Here is a 17,507-nt window from a genome sequence, read left to right on the forward strand (position 1 = left end):
TTCACAGATGCTAGCATGACATAATGATACAGTGCCATGTGCGAAAATACTCACTTTTGATACAGAAGTTCCAACAGAAGTAGTCACATAAACTCCAGTACTTCTAGGCAGAGTAGAAGTTAGTGACTTGGTAGTTTCAAGATGAGATGCTGTAATCTGGGATCCAGTGGTCGCTGGCTGAGATACACTAACAATTTCAGTAGTTCTAAATGGAAGAGTAGTAACAATATGTGTGCCAGTAGTAACAGGAGCAGAAGTAGTACTCTTTTGTGGAGTGATAGAAACCTGTGAAATGGTAGTTGCAGGATGAGAAGTTGTACCTGCTTGCTCTGTGGTGCCCGGTGCTGATGTAGTGACTTTCCCAGTGGTAACAGCAGGAGTAGTAGTAGCATGTGTTTGAGTAGTACCAGGCACAGAAGTGGTTACCTTTGAAATGGTAGTTGCAGGATGAGAAGTTGTACCTGGTTGCTCTGTGGTACCTGGTGCTGAAGTACTGACTTTCCCAGTGGTAACAGCAGGAGTAGAAGTAGCATGTGTTTCAGTAGTTCCAGACACAGAAGTAGTTACCTGTGAAATGGTAGTTGCAGGATGAGAGGTTGTACCTGGTTGCTCTGAGGTACCTGGTGCTGATGTGACTTTCCCAGTGGTAACAGCAGGAGTAGAAGTAATAACATGTGTTTGAGTAGTACCAGACACAGAAGTAGTTACCTCTGAAATGGTAGTTGTAGGATGAGAAGTTGTACCTGGTTGCTCTGTGGTGCTTGGTGCTGATGTAGTGACTTTCACAGTGGTAATAGCAGGAGTAGAAGTAGTAGCATGTGTTTGAGTTGTACCAGACTGTGAAGTAGTTACCTGTGAAATGGTAGTTGCAGGATGAGAAGTTGTACCTGGTTGCTCTGTGGTGCTTAGTGCTGATGTAGTGACTTTCACAGTGGTAATAGCAGGAGTAGAAGTAGTTGCATGTGTTTGAGATGTACCAGACTGTGAAGTAGTTACCTGTGAAATGGTAGTTGCAGGATGAGACGTTGTACCTGGTTGCTCTGTGGTACCTGGTGCTGATGTAGTGACTTTCCCAGTGGTAACAGCAGGAGTAGTAGTAGCATGTGTTTGAGTAGTACCAGACACAGAAGCAGTTACCTGAGAAATGGTAGTTGCAGGATGAGAAGTTGTACCTGGTTGCTCTGAGGTACCTGGTGCTGAAGTACTGACTTTCCCAGTGGTAACAGCAGGAGTAGTAGTAGCATATGTTTGAGTAGTAATGGGCACAGAAGTAGTTACCTTTGAAATGGTAGGTGCAGGATGAGAAGTTGTACCTAGTTGCTCTATGGTACTTGGTGCTGATGTAGTGACTTTCACAGTGGTAATAGCAGGAGTAGAAGTAGTAGCATGTGTTTGAGTTGTACCAGACTGTGAAGTAGTTACCTGTGAAATGGTAGTTGCAGGATGAGAAGTTGTACCTGGTTGCTCTGTGGTACCTGGTGCTGATGTAGTGACTTTCCCAGTGGTAACAGCAGGAGTAGAAGTAATAGCATGTGTTTGAGTAGTACCGGGCACAGAAGTAGTTACCTGTGAAATGGTAGTTGCAGGATGAGAAGTTGTACCTGGTTGCTCTGTGGTGCTTGGTGCTGATGTAGCGACTTTCCCAGTGGTAACAGCAGGAGTAGAAGTAGTAGCATGTGTTTCAGTAGTACCAGACACAGAAGTAGTTACCTGAGAAATGGTAGTTGCAGGATGAGAAGTTGTACCTGGTTGCTCTGTGGTACCTGGTGCTGATATAGTGACTTTCCCAGTGGTAACAGCAGGAGTAGTAGTAGCATGTGTTTGAGTAGTAATGGGCACAGAAGTAGTTACCTCTGAAATGGTAGTTGCAGGATAAGAAGTTGTACTTATTTGCTCTGTGGTGCTTGGTGCTGATGTAGTGACTTTCACAGTGGTAATAGCAGGAGTAGAAGTAGTAGAATGTGTTTGAGATGTACCAGACTGTGAAGTAGTTACCTGTGAAATGGTAGTTGCAGGATGAGAAGTTGTACCTGGTTGCTCTGTGGTGCTTGGTGCTGATGTAGTGACTTTCCCAGTGGTAATAGCAGGAGTAGAAGTAGTAGCATGTGTTTGAGTAGTACCGGGCACAGAAGTAGTTACCTGTGAAATGGAAGTTGTAGGATGAGAAGTTGTACCTGGTTGCTCTGTGGTGCTTGGTGCTGATGTAGTGACTTTCACAGTGGTAATAGCAGGAGTAGAAGCAGTAGCATGTGTTTGAGTTGTACCAGACTGTGAAGTAGTTACATGTGAAATGGTAGTTGCAGGATGAGAAGTTGTACCTGGTTGCTCTGTGGTGCTTGGTGGTGATAAAGTGACTTTCCCAGTGGTAACAGCAGGAGTAGAAGTAGTAGTATGTGTTTGAGTTATACCAGACTGTGAAGTAGTTACCTGTGAAATGGTAGTTGCAGGATGAGAAGTTGTACCTGGTTGCTCTGTGGTACCTGGTGCTGATGTAGTGACTTTCCCAGTGGTAACAGCAGGAGTAGAAGTAGTATGTGTTTGAGTAGTACCGGGCAAATAAGTAGTTACCTGTGAAATGGTAGTTGCAGGATGAGAAGTTGTACCTGGTTGCTCTGTGGTGCTTGGTGCTGATGTAGTGACTTTCCCAGTGGTAACAGCAGGAGTAGAAGTAGTAGCATGTGTTTGAGTTGTACCAGACTGTGAAGTAGTTACCTGTGAAATGGTAGTTGCAGGATGAGAAGTTGTACCTGGTTGCTCTGTGGTACTTGGTGCTGATGTAGTGAATTTCCCAGTGGTAACAGCAGGAGTAGTAGTAGCATGTGTTTGAGTAGTAATGGGCACAGAAGTAGTTACCTCTGAAATGGTAATTGCAGGATGAGAAGTTGTACTTGATTGCTCTGTGGTACCTTGTGCTGATGTGACTTTCCCAGTGGTAACAGCAGGAGCAGAAGTAGTAGCATGTGCTCGAGTAGTAACGGGCACAGGAGTAGTAGTAACCTGCCATGTTGTAGTTGCAGGCTGATTGGTTGTAACCTGTTTTTCTGTAGTACCTAATGGTGTGGTACTGCCTTTTCCTAAGGTAAGTGCTGGAGGCAGATTTGTGATAGGTTTTTCTTCATGCCCTGGAACAGTTTTTGTTATCTGTGAAATGGTAGTTGTAGGATGATAAGTTGTACCTGGTTGCTCTGTGGTACCTGGTGCTGATGTAATGACTTTCCCAGTGGTAACAGCAGGAGTAGTAGTAGCATGTGTTTGAGTAGTACCGGGCACAGAAGTAGTTACCTGTGAAATGGTAGTTGCAGGATGAGAAGTTGTACCTGGTTGCTCTGTGGTACCTGGTGCTGATGTAGTGACTTTCCCAGTGGTAACAGCAGGAGTAGTAGTAGCATGTGTTTGAGTAGTACCAGGCACAGAAGTGGTTACCTGTAAAATGGTAGTTGTAGGATGAGAAGTTGTACCTGGTTGCTCTGTAGTGCCCGGTGCTGATGTAGTGACTTTCCCAGTGGTAACAGTAGGAGTAGAAGTAGTAGCATGTGCTTGAGTAGTACTGGGCACAGAAGTAGTTACCTGTAAAACTGTAGTTGTAGGATGAGAAGTTGTACCTGGTTGCTCTGTGGTGCCCGGTGCTGATGTAGTGACTTTCCCAGTGGTAACAGCAGGAGTAGTAGTAGCATGTGTTTGAGTAGTACCAGGCACAGAAGTGGTTACCTGTGAAATGGTAGTTGTAGGATGAGAAGTTGTACCTGGTTGCTCTGTGGTACTTGGTGCTGATGTAGTGACTTTCCCAGTGGTAACAGCAGGAGTTGAAGTAGTAGCATGTGCTTGAGTAGTACTGGGCACAGAAGTAGTTATCTGTAAAACTGTAGTTGTAGGATGAGAAGTTGTACCTGGTTGCTCTGTGGTGCCCGGTGCTGATGTAGTGACTTTCCCAGTGGTAACAGCAGAAGTAGTAGTAGCATGTGTTTGAGAAGTACCAGGCACAGAAGTGGTTACCTGTGAAATGGTAGTTGTAGGATGAGAAGTTGTACCTGGTTGCTCTGTGGTGACCGGTGCTGATGTAGTGACTTTCCCAGTGGTAACAGCAGGAGTAGTAGTAGCATGTGTTTGAGTAGTACCAGGCACAGAAGTGGTTACCTGTAAAATGGTAGTTGTAGGATGAGAAGTTGTACCTGGTTGCTCTGTAGTGCCCGGTGCTGATGTAGTGACTTTCCCAGTGGTAACAGCAGGAGTAGAAGTAGTAGCATGTGCTTGAGTAGTACTGGGCACAGAAGTAGTTACCTGTAAAACTGTAGTTGTAGGATGAGAAGTTGTACCTGGTTGCTCTGTGGTGACCGGTGCTGATGTAGTGACTTTCCCAGTGGTAACAGCAGGAGTAGTAGTAGCATGTGTTTGAGTAGTACCAGGCACAGAAGTGGTTACCTGTGAAATGGTAGTTGTAGGATGAGAAGTTGTACCTGATTGCTCTGTGGTGCCCGGTGCTGATGTAGTGACTTTCCCAGTGGTAACAGCAGGACTAGTAGTAGCATGTGTTTGAGTAGTACCAGGCACAGAAGTGGTTACCTGTGAAATGGTAGTTGTAGGATGAGAAGTTGTACCTGGTTGCTCTGTGGTGACCGGTGCTGATGTAGTGACTTTCCCAGTGGTAACAGCAGGAGTAGTAGTAGCATGTGTTTGAGTAGTACCTGGCACAGAAGTGGTTAGCTGTGAAATGGTAGTTGTTGGATGAGAAGTTGTACCTGGTTGCTCTGTGGTTCCCGGTGCTGATGTAGTGACTTTCCCAGTGGTAACAGCAGGAGTAGTAGTAGCATGGGCTTGAGTAGTACTGGGCACAGAAGTAGTTACCTGTAAAACTGTAGTTGTAGGATGAGAAGTTGTACCTGGTTGCTCTGTGGTGCCCGGTGCTGATGTAGTGACTTTCCCAGTGGTAACAGCAGGAGTAGTAGTAGCATGTGTTTGAGTAGTACCAGGCACAGAAGTGGTTACCTGTGAAATGGTAGTTGTAGGATGAGAAGTTGTACCTGGTTGCTCTGTGGTGCCCGGTGCTGATGTAGTGACTTTCCCAGTGGTAACAGCAGGAGTAGTAGTAGCATGTGTTTGAGTAGTACCAGGCACAGAAGTGGTTACCTGTGAAATGGTAGTTGTAGGATGAGAAGTTGTACCTGGTTGCTCTGTGGTGACCGGTGCTGATGTAGTGACTTTCCCAGTGGTAACAGCAGGAGTAGTAGTAGCATGTGTTTGAGTAGTACCAGGCACAGAAGTGGTTACCTGTGAAATGGTAGTTGTAGGATGAGAAGTTGTACCTGGTTGCTCTGTGGTGACCGGTGCTGATGTAGTGACTTTCCCAGTGGTAACAACAGGAGTAGTAGCAGCATGTGTTTGAGTAGTACCTGGCACAGAAGTGGTTAGCTGTGAAATGGTAGTTGTAGGATGAGAAGTTGTACCTGGTTGCTCTGTGGTTCCCAGTGCTGATGTAGTGACTTTCCCAGTGGTAACAGCAGGAGTAGTAGTAGCATGTGTTTGAGTAGTACCAGGCACAGAAGTGGTTACCTGTAAAATGGTAGTTGTAGGATGAGAAGTTGTACCTGGTTGCTCTGTAGTGCCCGGTGCTGATGTAGTGACTTTCCCAGTGGTAACAGCAGGAGTAGAAGTAGTAGCATGTGCTTGAGTAGTACTGGGCACAGAAGTAGTTACCTGTAAAACTGTAGTTGTAGGATGAGAAGTTGTACCTGGTTGCTCTGTGGTGCCCGGTGCTGATGTAGTGACTTTCCCAGTGGTAACAGCAGGAGTAGTAGTAGCATGTGTTTGAGTAGTACCAGGCACAGAAGTGGTTACCTGTAAAATGGTAGTTGTAGGATGAGAAGTTGTACCTGGTTGCTCTGTAGTGCCCGGTGCTGATGTAGTGACTTTCCCAGTGGTAACAGTAGGAGTAGAAGTAGTAGCATGTGCTTGAGTAGTACTGGGCACAGAAGTAGTTACCTGTAAAACTGTAGTTGTAGGATGAGAAGTTGTACCTGGTTGCTCTGTGGTGCCCGGTGCTGATGTAGTGACTTTCCCAGTGGTAACAACAGGAGTAGTAGTAGCATGTGTTTGAGTAGTACCAGGCACAGAAGTGGTTACCTGTGAAATGGTAGTTGTAGGATGAGAAGTTGTACCTGGTTGCTCTGTGGTGACCGGTGCTGATGTAGTGACTTTCCCAGTGGTAACAGCAGGAGTAGTAGTAGCATGTGTTTGAGTAGTACCTGGCACAGAAGTGGTTAGCTGTGAAATGGTAGTTGTAGGATGAGAAGTTGTACCTGGTTGCTTTGTGGTGCCCGGTGCTGATGTAGTGACTTTCCCAGTGGTAACAGCAGAAGTTGTAGCATGTGATCGAGTAGTAACGGGCACATGATTAGTAGTAACCTGCAATGTTGTAGTTGCAGGCTGATTGGTTGTAATCTGTTTTTCTGTAGTACCTAATGGTGTGGTACTGCCTTTCCCTATGGTAAGTGCTGGAGGCAGATTTGTGATAGGTTTTTCTTCATGCCCTGGAACAGTTATTGTAAATTGTTGACTTGAAGTTGCTGAAATAGATTCTGTTGTTGAAATGATCAGCGGTGTAGTAGTTTCACAGGGCTCATAGTGACAACATTCAATCCTGATTTCAAGGTTTATACATTTTGGTGGATTCTGTTCCCTATTGTAGCATGTCAGTCCAAAATCTTTGTTACAATTGACAATTTGCCCCAGATCTGCAATGGTCTCTTCAGGATAGTCTGTTGCCCTGCATTCAACGTCTTTTGGTTTGCTGCAAATTGCATGTCCTTTATTTTTTATATTCTCAAAGGTTTCAAAATCTCCACCTTTAGTGTCTGAATTTGGATAGGTGACGTCATACCAAGTTGACCATGTACAAACTTCGTAAACACACGTTACTGTTGTTGGCACTGCATGAAAATGAATATTTTAAAATTAGGAACCCAATTTAAAATATATTATTTGAAAATATGAATGTATAATATTTCATACATTCATTTATCATATTGATTGTTATTATTTTTTAGGTGTTTCTAACACTTTGAGATGATTGTTTAAAGGACTAAATATACCCAAACCCTATTAAATGCATTTTCCAGTAAAAGGCTTCTTAAAAAATTATAAAAGAACCTAAGACCTGCTATATTAGGATAGCCCAAAGCTCCATCACGTCCAGTATCCTGTTTCCAACAGTAGCTAACTCAGATCCCAAGTAATAAATCAGATTTTATGCTGCTTATCCTAGGACTAAGCCGTGAATTTCTCCAAGCTATCTCAATAATGGCCTATGGACTTCCCTTTCAGGAATTTATCCAAACCTTTTTTTAAATCCCGCTAAGCTAACTGATTTCACCACATGATTTTATGTGTTAACAGGACATTGTGTTGTTTTATGCTACCTAAGTGCTTGGCGTATAGTTTAGGTGGATTGCAGTTGGAGTCGTAAAGTAAGCACGCATGGCCTGTTATCTGGTAGCATATAATCACAGGAGCTAGTCACTGGTTATCTACATAATGCAACTGAATATCATCCCTGACTGCCTTAGAACTTTCCTGATTGTGCTGGGATGGTCCAGGGGCAGATGTGGAACTTACCTGGGTATTTATCAAGATATCGTCAAGATTTAAAGCGAGTTAACCAGGCAGAAATGGCAGCCAACTGGTTAACTCACTTGATTGTAGCTATGCATTCATTTTCAGTAGCACTAGACCAGTCACCCTCGCTGAAAATGACCAGTTAGCGCTGAAATTAAGTCGAGGGCATTCTGGGGGGTGGAGTCCAGTTAGGCCCCAATATGAAAACCTAACCAGCCAGGTTTAGAGCATAAACTGGACTGCAGAAATAGCCGTCCCTCTAAGGATTGGCCAGGTATATGCAAATTTTTTCTCATGTGAGTGACAAGTTCTAAAAAATGTTTTTCATGTGAGTAACAAGTTCTAAAAACCAACAATTTTCCAGATTTGCAAGTATTTTTGTGAGTGACCATGTAAAAGCTGTGAGTGACACTCCTAGAATGCATAAGCAATTGCTCACGTGCTCAGCTTAGAGCAGGGGTCTCAAAGTCCCTCCTTGAGGGCCGCAATCCAGTCGAGTTTTCAGGATTTCCCCAATGAATATGCATGAGATCTATGTGCATGCACTGCTTTCAATGCATGTTCATTGGGGAAATTCCTAAAACCCGACTGGATTGCGGCCCTCAAGGAGGGACTTTGAGACCCCCTGGCTTAGAGGGACTATAGGTGTTAACCCATGGCTGGTTAAGTCTGAATATTAACTCTAGTCATGCAGTAGCCAGCTTTAAAAAAAACAACAACCAAAAACCTTGAAATCAATGCTGAAGCCTTGCACAGGGCCTGACATTGAATTTCCAGTTACAGCACCAGTTGTTTGCCATTGGCTCAATATTGGCCAGATAATTACCTGGACTTAACCTGCATCTTATCCAGAGACTAGCAGAGAATATTGCCAATTTCCAGATTAAGTTCCCATGGATTGATTATAACCAGATATTTACTGCTGGCATCTGAATGCTGGACAGTGTCGAATATCTGGGTAAAATTTTAGACACTGTAGTCAGTGTTTGAATTCAACATGACTATGGTGTTTAAATATCACTGGAATACATTACAAAATATCACTAATGTGTGTACTTCAACCTGAAATGTACATGACCATATGTATCCGTGACTTTGGTTGAATTTGTGCTGTTATGTTATAAAGACAGAGAGCACAACAACAAAAAAAGGGGATCCAAAAAAGATCTGCAGAAAGAATCAGCCAAAACAAAACTGCAGACTGGGTACAAGAGGCAGGCAAATTTTAATATGACAAGAACACAATTGTCATATTAAAATTTGCCTGCCTCTTGTACCCAGTCTGCAGTTTTGTTTTGGTTGCTCCATAAAGACAGAGAGCAACCATGAACATCGACATAAGCTGCTATGTCTTAACCTCCTAAAAATAACTGGATTTTCAGAGCACAAATCCCATCTTTGAATATCCAGAAATAACTCTGGATCGGTACCATGGAATGCTACTACTATTTGGGTTTCTGCCAGGTACTTGTGACCCGGCTTGGCCACTGTTGCAAACAGGATATTGGGCTTGATAGACCTTCAGTCTGTCCCAGTGTGGCTATTTGTTGGGCTTTCTGGCAAGAATGATAGCTGTATTTAATGGGGAAGCTTCATGCACAGAACAATCAAGAATCAAATATTAGTTCCCTTTGATTGTACCAATTGTTCTCCATAGCCAAAATTGGTAGAACTTTCTCCAGTGGTAAAATATACATCACAGTGAAAGAAACTGTTGTATTTCACTGGTGAATGACATAAGAACATAAGAATTGCCGCTGCTGGGTCAGACCAGTGGTCCATCGTCCCCAGCAGTCCACTCCCGCAGCAGCCCCCAGATCAAAGACCAGTGCCCTAACCGAGACCAGCCCTACTTGCGTTCATTCTGGTTCAGCAGGAACTTGTCCAACCTTGTCTTGAATCCCTGGAGGGTGTTTTCCCCCCTAACAGTCTCCAGAAGAGTGTTTCAGTTTTCTATCACTCTCTGGGTGAAGAAGAACTTCCTTAGGTTTGTACGGAATCTATCCCCTTTTAACTTTAGAGAGTGCCCTCTCGTTCTCCCTACCTTGGAGAGGGTGAACAACCTGTCTTTATCCACTAAGTCTATTCCCTTCATTATCTTGAATGTTTCGATCATGTCCCCTCTCAGTCTCCTCTTTTCAAGAAAGAAGAGGCCCAGTTTCTCTAATTTCTCACTGTATGGCAACTCCTCCAACCCCATCACTAATTTATTGTCCTAACTTTCACACCGTTGGAACACAAATTGTGGTGAGCAGCATTTCAATTTATATACTTGTATACATGTTCAATTTATATATATACATGTTATGTAATATGCAATCTATCTATTTACATACAGTATATATATATATATATATATATATGTACAGTATGTAAATGGATATATATTTTGATAACAGTTTGATAACTTTATGTAGCTTGTATAATTTTCTGTAACATATTTAACTCTATACAAAATTCTACAGTATACTACAAAATACACCTGAAACCCATCTGGAACTCTATGATTCGGCGGGATATAAAATTGCATATTACATAACATGGATTCAGCATACTGTTTTATCCATGAAAATTATATTTGGGCCTTCAAAGATTTGTAGGAAATGAGTAAATTCTGGGGGAAAAAAAACAAAACATACCTTCTGTGGTAACTCTTGTCATTTCAGGCGTTGTAGTAAACGTGAAGGGTGTGGTGGTAGGCAAAGGAGACGTAGTAGTACACGTTTCGATGGATCTGATTATCGTCCCATTTGCGCCACATATTGCACTGATACACCCTCCAATGCCATCGGTGGTATGGTAGATGGTGTCATTGTAGTTGTACATCTTCCCCTCGTATTCGCAATGGCAGGCTGTAAGTCAGAAGGCAAAGCATGGTACGGTTATACACCATGGAAAATAAAACTGACAGCACCCGGGTTACTGATAGAAAACTCAGCAGAAGTACCGTACCTTGGACGTCATACTTGCAGTCTATGCCTTTCATTGTGCATTCACTGAAAATATAAAAGGAAAAAGTGTAACTGAACTTATGGAACCATGATTTCCAAATGCTTTCATGGAGGAAAGCAAGGTGCAAATAAGCTGCAAGTGCCAAACCACAATAATGCAGGAGACAACATAACTGAGACAAGTCAACATTCCAGTATTGAGAAGTGTGTGTTGGGGAGAGGGATGGGGGCAGTGAATAAGGCTGAGTTAGGAGAATTAACTTTATGAGGCTGGAAGGGATCAGGGAAAGACAAGCTTGGTGGGTTTAAGCTGATTGGAGCAAATGATGGGGCTTTGCTCCAATCAGCTTGGGAGAACAGTGGTGAGGAGTATTGAGGGTTTTGGCAGGAGGGAATTTTACCTGAAGGAGTCGGGGCGGTGGGGAATTACGAGTGGTTGGGAAGTTGGGTGGGCAAATTTTTCAGTCTTTGGGAGGGTAGTTTAGATTTTGTTGCAGCAGGGTTTTGAAAATAATAGTCATGGAGGAGTTAAGGGGGAAGTAGAAAAGGGATTGGTTCATGCGTGACACCGTCATGAACTTTGGGGTGAAGACATAAGAATAGACTTACTGGGTCAGAACAATGGTCCATCAAGCCCAGTAGCTCGTTCTCACGGTGGCCAATCCAGGTCACTGGTACCTGGCCAAAATCCAAGGTGTAGCAATATTCCATGCTACTGATACAGGGTAACCAGTAGCTTCCCCCATGTCTTTCTCAATAAGACTATGGACTTTTCCTCCAGGAACTTGTCCAAACCTTTCTTAAGACCAGCTACGCTATCCGCTCTTACCACATCCTCTGACAACGCGTTCCAGATCTTAACTATTTTCTGAGTGAAAAAAATTTCCTCCTATTGGTTTTAAAAGTATTTCCCTGTAACTTCATCGAGTGTCCCCTAGGCTTTGTAATTTTTGATGAAGTGAAAAATCGTTCCACTTGTATCCGTTCTACTCTACTCAGGATTTTGTAGACTTCAATCATATCTCCCCTCAGCCATTTAGAACCAATGCCAGGAAGTTCTTCTTCACCCAGAGAGTGGTGGACACATGGAAGGCGCTCCCGGAGGTTGTGATAGGGCAGAGCACGCTACAGGGATTCAAAGAAGGATTGGATAAATTCCTGATCGATAGGGGGATTGAGGGGTACAGATAAAAGTAGAGATAGGTTAGGAAGAGTATAGATAGAAGAAAAAGGGGAATCATAGGGCTAAGTCAAGGAACACCTGACAGGTCATAGACCTGCTGGGCCGCCGCGGGTGCGGGCTGCTGGGTGCGATGGACCTCTGGTCTGACCCAGCGGAGGCAACTTCTTATGTCTTATGTTCTTATGAAGACAAAAAATAGAACCCTAAATGGAGGAGGTACAACAACAAGCTAGCAAATGAAAGAACCTCCCTCACCCCAAGAAGTCTACAAAGATTAGGGAAAAGAGATGAAGTCCAACTCCAAACTGAGCAAAAAATGAAAATAATTCTATAATTTAAGAGTATTAACCGGGCAAGCCCTCAGTCACACAGCAACCTCTGGAAACTCCAGGGAAAAGCTGTCGCGGATTTACACCCAGAAAGGTGTTAACTGCGAAACATCCCCGGGCTTGCTCCGGATAATATTTATAGTGCTTAACTAGTGCAAAATGTGCAATGTGTGAAAAAACTCAAATGAAAAAAACACACATTATCAAAATAAAGAAGGAATTCATCTCTTACCCCTAAGCTGGGGGCCAAACTGGAAAGTTAGTGTCCAAATCCAACCAAGCTCAAAAATACACAGCCTGTAAGAACTTAGCTTCTCCGTGTGTAGTGGAAATGGTGATCCATAAGCAGTAAATGAAGTAAACGTATGTTCTTATGAGGCATAGAAGGATATGGGTGACTAAAAATGACGCCAGGTGTACACCTGGCAGGGCCTCCGCGTGTGCGGATCGCCAGACTAGATGGACCGAAGGTCTGATCCGGAGATGGCGCTTCTTCTGTTCTTATCTCTTTTTCAAGCTGAAGAGCCCTAACCTTTTTAGTCCTTCCTCATTGGTTGCTCTTCTTTGAACTTTTTCTAGTGCCACTATATCTGTCTTGAGATAAGGAGACCAGAATTGAACGCAATACTTCAGCTGAGGAGGGTGAATGAGGATCTTGTGTTACCACAAATTCTGATATGAAGAGGTTACCCGATTAGTTAAATGTTGTTAGTTCATTACCAGCTAACTACAAGTGCTTTGATGTTTTGTTAATGTTTTATGACATTCAATTCTAATTGTAAATGGATAAACGCTGTATTGAATAGAATTGCTATACTGGGACAGACCAAAGGTCCATCAAGGCCAGTATCCTATTTCCAACAGTGGCCAACCCAGGTCCCATGTATCTAGCTAGATCCCAAGTGGCAAAACAGATTCTATGCTGCATATCCTAGGAATAAGCAGTGGATTTCCCCAAGTCCTCTCAATAATGGCCTATGGATCTCTCTTTTAGGAAATTATCCAAACCTTTTTTAAATCCAGCTAAGCTAACTGGTTTCACCACATTCTCTGCAACAAATCCCAGAGTTTAATTACACGTTGTGTGAAGAAACATTATATCTCTGGTTTGTTTTAAATCTATTACCATATGCTGGCCGAATGTATAAAGTTTTGGCATATTCAGATGACATCTTACTTCATTTAACTAATCCTGAATTAAGAATCCCAGTTTTGCTGCAGTTGATTGAAAAATTTGGAGAGTTATCTGGATATAAGATTAACTGGAGCAATCTGAGGCCCTCCCGTTGAATGTTCATTCTGTTAAAAGTGAATTTGATCCGTCTTCATTCCTCTGGAAGGAAGAGGGTCTAAAATATCTAGGAATAATCATTCAACGAAACATGGAAGAGACTTTGCTTGCTAATGAAAGACGTTTCTTGATGATGGTGAAGGAAATGTGTGAGAGATGGAATTCAAAAATTTTATGAAAAGATTGGTTGAAAGCTGGAATTAGAACGTTAGAGGACATATGTCCTAATGATAAATCGGCATCCTTCTTCCACTTGCAACAGACATTTGGCTTATCGGTTACGCAAAACTTTAAATGGATACAATTAAACAAGTTATTCAAAAAGGAATTCCCGAGTGGAGTTTGGAGATAAAATACAATATTTCAGAAACTCAATGGCCTAAACTTTGTAATGCGATGTACAGCCTCAGCTTCTATGAGACAGACTTTAGACTATTTAATGTATAGAATATTTTGGACTCCAGTGAGATTACAAAAAGTAGATTCAAATCAGTGTTGGCATTGCCAATTAGAAATTGGAAAGTTAAATCATCTTTTGTTTCACTGTCTTTTAATATTTGGGTTCTGGAAGTCCATATGGAGAAAAATAATTTCTATTCTTGACGTTTCCATTTCGTTATACTAAGGAATTATATTGTTCAGTACTTCAATTGTGAATAGGAGCCCACTCAGTAAGTCCAAGGATAAACTTCTTCACATTATGACAGGAGTTGCCTTACAAATGATTACAAGGAATTGGAAACAATGGGATCGGTTAAATATGCCGTTTTTGGTGGGAGACTCTGCATGTACTATCGATATGAGAAAATGCTAGCAGAGAAAGTGAATGAATCCCAAAAATTCATAGGAATTTCAGATCCATTAGACTCTTTTGTTAAACAGTTTAAAAGTATTCTTGAAACCTGCCAAATTAAAGATTCATATTCGACATACAAATCCAGAGAGGGAGGGAGGGAAGGAGGGTTGTTTATTTGTGTTTCATGTATAGGACATAAGTGCTTTTAAGAAATGTTGATGTCTATTTTGTTCTGTAAAATGTTTTTACAAAATCAAAAAACAGTTTAAAACCAAAACCAAATCTATTACTTAGTAACTTCATCGCATGTCCCCTAGTCCTAGTATTTTTGGAAACCGTGAACAAGCAATTCCACTCCACTCATTATTTTTGCCAATAATGATGACTGGATTCGTTTTGATAGATTTCAGAGAGGAGTGGCTAAGCGAGTGCCTTATGTTAGCTGGTTCTCGTGGAAATTACAAATCCATAGCAGTGATTAAGGCCTGGCATTCCCATACTGTAAGACAGGCAAAAATTCCACTGTCCAACCCTAAAGCTAATGTAGGATATTTTTGGAATAGAAGCTCACCAGGACTGGCAGTTTTGGGGTGAATACACCTTGGCACCTAGCTTGTAGTGATTTCCCTCAGCATCATAACAGCCGCACTGTGCCACACAGTCCATGTCATCCTCATCAAAAAAGGGCTTGTCTGCAGGGCATTTGGGGTAACAGCCTGAAAAGAGACAAGAAGATTCACACCGAAAGAGTATAAGACCAGATTAAACAAAAGGAATCATAAGTGGATTTCAACAGCAAGGAAGGAAAGGCTTTTCAACTAAAGCCACTCAAAGCTACCAAGTGTGCTTACTTTTGCTATGAATTATGTTACAGCCACATACAACAAAAGGAAAGAATCCAACACAATCTGCAGTGAGAAGAACACAAACCAAAACAAAGAAAACTGAAGACAGGCTAAATTTATTAAACCAAAATCATGAATGCGGTTAATGTTACCACCTTGAACCAAACCAAAGGACCCGACACGGTCCGTGTTTCGGTAAACACGCCTTCATCAGGGGTCCCAGGTGGATAAGGTATCAAATCAAACAGCAAACCAAAAACTTAGCCTACCAAAGAAATATGAGCAGCAGTGGAGCAATCTCTTGGAATACTCCGCACAGTGACTGACCCCCATTTTAGCTGAACAAAGATTTTTGCTGGAAACTGACAATAGCAGATATGACACACGACTACAATCATGTCATATCGTTAAGATTCTAATGCAGAGAAATTCCCTCTTGTAGAAAATAATATTTTGTTATAAAATTGTATTTAGTGAATACCTGAAGTCGTTCCACTGTTGAGGCATTTTCCCCTAGTAAGCACAATGGCCGACATAGATTCCAATCTTACTTGCAATATATGAAAACAACATATATTTGACAAGACTGTTCGCAGTTGCTGCTCAAACGAGCTACGGATGAAAAGAAAGCACCATTGTACTGGAGATTGTCTTACCTTCTAAACCTGGTAAGTCATAAAGACATTTTCCGCTTGGGTTCCTGCAGGTCTTCATACAAGGGGCTCCACAGGGCTTATAATGCCACTCACATTCCCCATCATGATTGTAGAAATCACAGAACAGAGCTACATGATGAGAATAAATGGGATAAAAACAGGCGATTTCTGGTATAAGTCGCCACAATTCGATAAATGTTAAGACGCCCATAGGAACAGAATTGGGAATCGTAAGCCCAATTCTAAAAACGGAACTCCACTGCCTAATTTCATTGGGTTTCATTGGTTTAATCAGCGTAGTGTTGTAGCGAGGGTTAGAGGCACCCCGCCCCAATCCATTCCTTCCCTGCCCCTCCTGCTGTGCGCATGCCCCGTATCTCTATTATGTTCCCGATGTGGGCAGCAGCTGCAGCCTGCTGCTCACGCCAGCAGTCGGCTCTTCATCTGATGTCATTTCCTAGGCGTGGGTCCTAGAAGTGATGTCAGAGGAAGAGCCAACACTGGTTGGGGTTACTGCTCGCGCCACAAACATTAAAGAGAGAAGGGGCGTATGTGAGAGGTAGGGGGGGAAGACAGGAGGACGACTGCCAGCGCCGCCACCAAGATGGCGCCCAGGGCAGACTTCCTCCCCTTACTACGCCACTGAGTCAGCGCACTAATTTGCCTAAGAGCGCCTCCAAAAAAGGCCACCATTATCCCATCTACAGAGGCACCTTATGACACCTACCACCACAGTAGGAGTGGTTAACGTCAGAAGTGGCATTAGGTGTCATAAGCGCTTCCATAGGTGCGATTCTCGTGACAGAAACAAGAGCCTTTAAAACCTTGGCCTACATTTCCGGTGTCTACCTTTCATGGAGTCGCAACTCTGTAAACAATGCCATTGCATGATTGGCGGCTGTTTTTAAGGCAGCCGCTGATAACGGTACTGTTTACAGAATCCGGTCCTTAGTGTTTAGTGCATCAGCAGATCTGAAAAAATAGAGCTATTCCTTCCCAGAAGTAGAATGTCATAGTCTGCTTAGTACTGTAGCTGTTTTAAGCATTTCTCTTTTAAGAATTTGTCCAAACCTCTTTTAAACACAGGTATGTTGAGTGCATCCTAGGTGTCCCTTAGGTTATAGGATAATACTTACGACAGATTGAAGGGGTTCTCCAAGCCACACAGACCCCAACCTCACTACACGCCTGAGCATAGGAAGCAACAGCTGTGCAGAAGCATTCACAGTCTCCTCCAGTGTCACAGGCACAAGCATCATTCACACAGGCATCGTAATATTTAATTGGATCAACCTGAGGGAAGAATACAGCAGTTCATCATCACCATGAGCCTGAAATGTTTGCTTCAGCATGTCTGTGTTCTTGTCCGATGTTACTGTAAAGCCTTAGAACATGGCTTTCATCTGTTACTCCAAACTACATGATCATCAATAAGAACGGTAAAATAACAAGTCCTCGCTCACACTGGGAAGAAATAATGGGTCTGGTATTCAGCTGGTGGCAGTGAGCATCTGGTTCGCTGCCGATGGAATTGTTCCTGGATATTTAAAGCCGGGACTTGGGTGGGCTTTGGTTTTGACTATCTGCTTAATTTTAAACTAGTTAAGACATAGCTGCTTAAGTTGATATTTAGCACTTAAGCGGCTACAGGTTATTGCATAAAAATAGGACAGACTTCTCTGCGGTCCCATTTATGCGGTAAACCTGACCGCTTAAGGGCTTAATATCAGCCCTTAAGCGATTAAGGGCTGACTCTGCCTCCAGAATACTGAGAACCTTTAATAGTTTTGGTTTATTAATTTATCATTTTCAATTAGTGCCTTTTGGCAGGTTTACTTCCCAGTGGCA

The 17,507-nt window shown here is 42.7% G+C and overlaps 1 protein-coding gene across 3 annotated transcripts in view; it reads right to left on the reverse strand.

The window, feature by feature from the left end:
• Window positions 1-17,507, reverse strand: part of LOC117352118 (mucin-2-like) — an 85,459-nt gene that overhangs the window by 22,059 nt on the left and 45,893 nt on the right. The window contains exons 25-31 of one of the 3 annotated variants that reach the window (XM_033928254.1): window positions 16,796-16,952; window positions 15,660-15,788; window positions 14,730-14,874; window positions 10,561-10,604; window positions 10,248-10,460; window positions 4,029-6,923; window positions 55-3,743 (exon numbers count right to left, since the gene is read on the reverse strand). In XM_033928254.1, the coding sequence (XP_033784145.1) occupies window positions 55-3,743; window positions 4,029-6,923; window positions 10,248-10,460; window positions 10,561-10,604; window positions 14,730-14,874; window positions 15,660-15,788; window positions 16,796-16,952 (7,272 nt within the window). Of the gene's footprint in view, window positions 1-54; window positions 6,924-10,247; window positions 10,461-10,560; window positions 10,605-14,729; window positions 14,875-15,659; window positions 15,789-16,795; window positions 16,953-17,507 lie in introns of all 3 variants that reach the window. The other 2 variants (XM_033928253.1, XM_033928252.1) reach the window with 2 other exon arrangements.

This window comes from Geotrypetes seraphini, chromosome 19 (genome assembly GCF_902459505.1).
Source record: "Geotrypetes seraphini chromosome 19, aGeoSer1.1, whole genome shotgun sequence".
In the NCBI taxonomy this organism is placed as follows: domain Eukaryota; kingdom Metazoa; phylum Chordata; class Amphibia; order Gymnophiona; family Dermophiidae; genus Geotrypetes; species Geotrypetes seraphini.